The sequence below is a fragment of the Thalia democratica genome, unplaced genomic scaffold, assembly GCF_965202585.1.
Source record: "Thalia democratica unplaced genomic scaffold, ktThaDemo2.hap1.1 HAP1_SCAFFOLD_1751, whole genome shotgun sequence".
Classification (NCBI taxonomy): Eukaryota; Metazoa; Chordata; class Thaliacea; order Salpida; family Salpidae; genus Thalia; species Thalia democratica.
In genome coordinates this window covers 18,587-22,252 of record NW_028140566.1, presented here as the reverse complement: position 1 = coordinate 22,252, position 3,666 = coordinate 18,587, and the positions used below count along the sequence as shown (strand labels likewise).

The following is a 3,666-nucleotide window of genomic DNA, read 5'->3' as shown; positions in this document are numbered from 1 at the left end:
TTATTGAATATTTTTTTATAAATACCGTTGAAAATTTTCAGAACTTTATATTTTATCTATAAAATATGTCTGACAGAGACCAACTGATTTCACTTACAAGAAATAAACCTCCCGTAAAAAGGGTATTTTACGGCAGATAAGTAAAAAGTTCGAAAAACTGAACATGTTTGGCACTCATAAACTATCTCAAAAGACCAACAACAACTTACTACAAGTTTTAAATGGACAGAAAAACAAAACAAAAAAACTTTAAGTTCGAAGAAAAAATTGCGAACTTTGAAGAAGATAACATATTCGAAGGAGTTACAACATTGAAGGTGTTGAGATGATCCTTGCAAATGAGAGCAAAAGCGGTTCTTGTCTTGTTTGCGCGAAAAATTTAAACGACAAAATGTCCACGAAAGCCACGTGCGCCCGCTGCACCAACTCGTTCCACTTCAGATGCTTGAATGACTTCTTGACCTCGACAACAAGTGCCCCGGATGCAGCAACGTCATCAACAACATCAGCGGACCGTGTCCAAATGGGTACATGTCTGTTGCCAGGGAGCGGGGGATGTCGTGCGCCGGGGTATAACGAATGCGGCACTTTGGTCGTCAAGTACGAGCTACTCCCCGGCAACCAGAGACCCCATCACCCGAACCCGGGGGCCGGTTACCAGGGAGACACTGTGATCGCGTATTTACCCGACAACGACCAGGGCAGAAGAGTGTTGGGGCTTTTGAAGAAGGCTTGGAAGCTGAAGATGACTTTCGGTGTGGGGACATGCCCCGTGTCCAGGCTGAACGACGTGGCGGTTTGGAACATCAGCCACAAGACGTCACGGTTCGGTGGACACCATGGTTACCCGGATGCAAGCTACCTGGAGCGTGTTGTGGATGAAGTACATGCCCTCGGTATAGATGTTGATGATTAAATAAATATTGAATGTAAATAGTTATATAATTAATTAATGTATGTTTTAGATCAGTGTTTCTCAGCATACTCTAAAGCTGTGCACAGTAAATAGACAATGAAATGTTTTTTTTATGTTTTGAGTTTCTTTTTATAGATTTTATAAATTGTCCCATTTTAAGACATTGCTCAATTTACTATACAGGAAGAGATTATTTAAGTTTAATAGTATATTAATTTTTAATAAATGTTAATAAAAATAGTTAATTTGCACATTTATTATTCTACTTAAGCTAAAAACTAATAATTGTTTACAACAGCCTTTTCTTACATAAAAAACCAACCATTCCAAAAATATTATTTCACCTCAATAAATTTTATTTCTGCAATATTATAGTTTCTATGAACAGGTGCACACTGTGAGAAAAAAAGTTTTACATAATTTTATTTTTGCTAGTTGAACTGATAATACAGTGATTTTTTTTTATGTTATCAACAAAAAGACGTCTGAATTGTTTTTCATTAAAAAAAAAACAACTTGATGAATAACTAACTGTATAAAAAGTTTTCGACACAAATTATAGATATTTTTTAATTAGTAATCGACTGCTCAAGTATAGTTTGTGAAATTTTCATAATTGGTACCTTGGTCTTTTTTGTTAATAAAAAATCTAAAATATCTAGCATAAACAAAATATTTTATATACTACAACATTTAGTAAAGGAATTAGCTATGTTATAACTTTTATAATTTGTAAAATTTTAATGCTAGAAATCAGTGGTCTAGTTGTATCTTTTCATTCTAACTTTATCTTTTTATAAGGAGTTTGAAAAAAAATCTATACAGACTTGACTACTAGTTTTAAAAAACAGTTATAATATATTTATATACACATTTATACAATTTAGGACTTTAAAACGGTCCTATCTTAGCAATAAAGGGACTAAGAAGATAAGCTGCAGGGGGGCTAAAGAGAAACTCGTAACTTACACTAGCTATTCTTGGGTTTGAAGTTAAAGGTGGCGATCACTTTTAATTTTCTGAAGTAGGAGCGTTTATTACAAAGAGTTTGGGACTCCCTGATTTATGGTCCTTCGAATTTCGATTAATCTAGATACTGTTTAAGTTAGAGTAAGTAAGATACTTGCTAAAAAATTATAAACAAAAGGGAAGAACTTATAGCAATACATGGTACTTTCTGTAGAACTCACAAAAATATAAATAATTCGAGGTTAAGTTACCATTATAAATACAGTCTGAAAATTAAGTTGAATTTGAAATTAAGCTGTAAAACAAAAGAACTATTACTTTCACTCGAGAAAACTTATTAAATCAAATTTACAAATTAACTTTTCATTGCGGTTTTCTGCTAAACCTTATTATTTACTATACCAAAGACGGCTCTAGGCATTTAATTTAGTCATAAAAATTGGTCTCAGATTTTTGTATTTTAAAAATAAGTTATCTTTTGGCCTGAAACCTATATTTTGAATACCGGTTATTAGTACTTAGGTTTGTCTAGACTTTTTTATTTAGGGTAGCAAATATTAAACTTGTTAAAAAACTAGTGTCTCAATGCGCTTTAATTTTGTTGGCATTATTATTTGAAATCTAACACAAACAATTCATTATGTAAACGTACAATTTTTTATGTGTTGTTATGCACACTAAAATAAATACACACGTGTACCACAATGTTTTAAGTTATACAACTAAACAAAAACTATTATAATTCAAACTTTGTTTCGTACAAAACAATTGTATGCGAAAGATAAAAAATTACTAGAATTTTATTAATTTTAAAATAAAACAATTAAAAAAAAAAATTAATGCAAAATAATAATGCTGAACATACAGTATTTTTATATTAGTAAATATTGCCATCTTATATGATACACTAAATTATACTACATCCTAAATATCACAATTTTATGGTAGACATATGTTAAGCTATCCACAAATAATATACTTCTAGTATTGCATATATATATACTTTCTTGTTTTCTACAGTTCTAATTATTGTTATTTAAAATATTTACACTTTATTGCAAAATTTTTATACGTAAAACTCTTTGTTATATTATCTAAGGTGAAATTTGCCGTTAAAAAAATAAACATTTTACAAAAAAAAATCCTTCAACTTTACCGTATTTAGATTCAAAAAAAATTAGCTTAAAGATATGTAGTATTAAGACAATATCCTAAAATAATCAGATTTTATGGGGCAAGTAATAAAGTTCTAACTTTGATGAATTAAAGAATGAAGCAATAAGTTACGGAAATGAAATCGTAACAAATCAATGACAATTTAATTAGAGTTTATAAAATGTACTTAAACCTTTTTGTGTCGGAAAAACACCTAACCGCATAAATTTCGTTCAATAGATGCGTTTGGAATACAACAATAGTTGCCAAAACACATCAATATTTGTTCAAAATTATACGCTAACGTAATGTAAAAAGTTTTCAAAATTTAGAAAGAAACAAAACAACAATACAAAAACCAAAATTTATTTTTCAGAACTTTTTTAAAATAGTAGTTTTTGAATAGTCGGCTTTCAAATAGTATAGCTTTTTAGAAAACTTGATAAAACTTTTTGTCTAACTTTAATGATTAAGAAATAGGAAAACTCTTTGAGATCTTATCATAAACTTATACAAGCTGTATTTGGTTGGAAAACTGCTTAAATATACTTATAATAATAGTGTAAAAAACATAATGCAAAATTATGATGTGAAAAATTTACAGCAATATTAAAATATTAGTGTAC

General features: G+C 29.7%; 1 protein-coding gene across 1 annotated transcript; it reads left to right on the top strand.

Annotated features, from left to right (window-relative positions):
- The first annotated feature begins 325 nt into the window (after positions 1 to 325).
- Positions 326 to 916, top strand: LOC145848832 (E3 ubiquitin-protein ligase DTX3L-like). The gene has a single exon (XM_082954066.1). The coding sequence runs from the start codon at positions 326 to 328 to the stop codon at positions 914 to 916; it is 591 nt and encodes a 196-aa protein (XP_082810192.1).
- The last annotated feature ends 2,750 nt before the right edge of the window (positions 917 to 3,666 follow it).

Bases quoted from the DNA above. Each gene is read 5' to 3' on its own strand.
- LOC145848832 (XM_082954066.1), top strand. From the start codon at position 326: ATGATCCTTGCAAATGAGAGCAAAAGCGGTTCTTGTCTTGTTTGCGCG.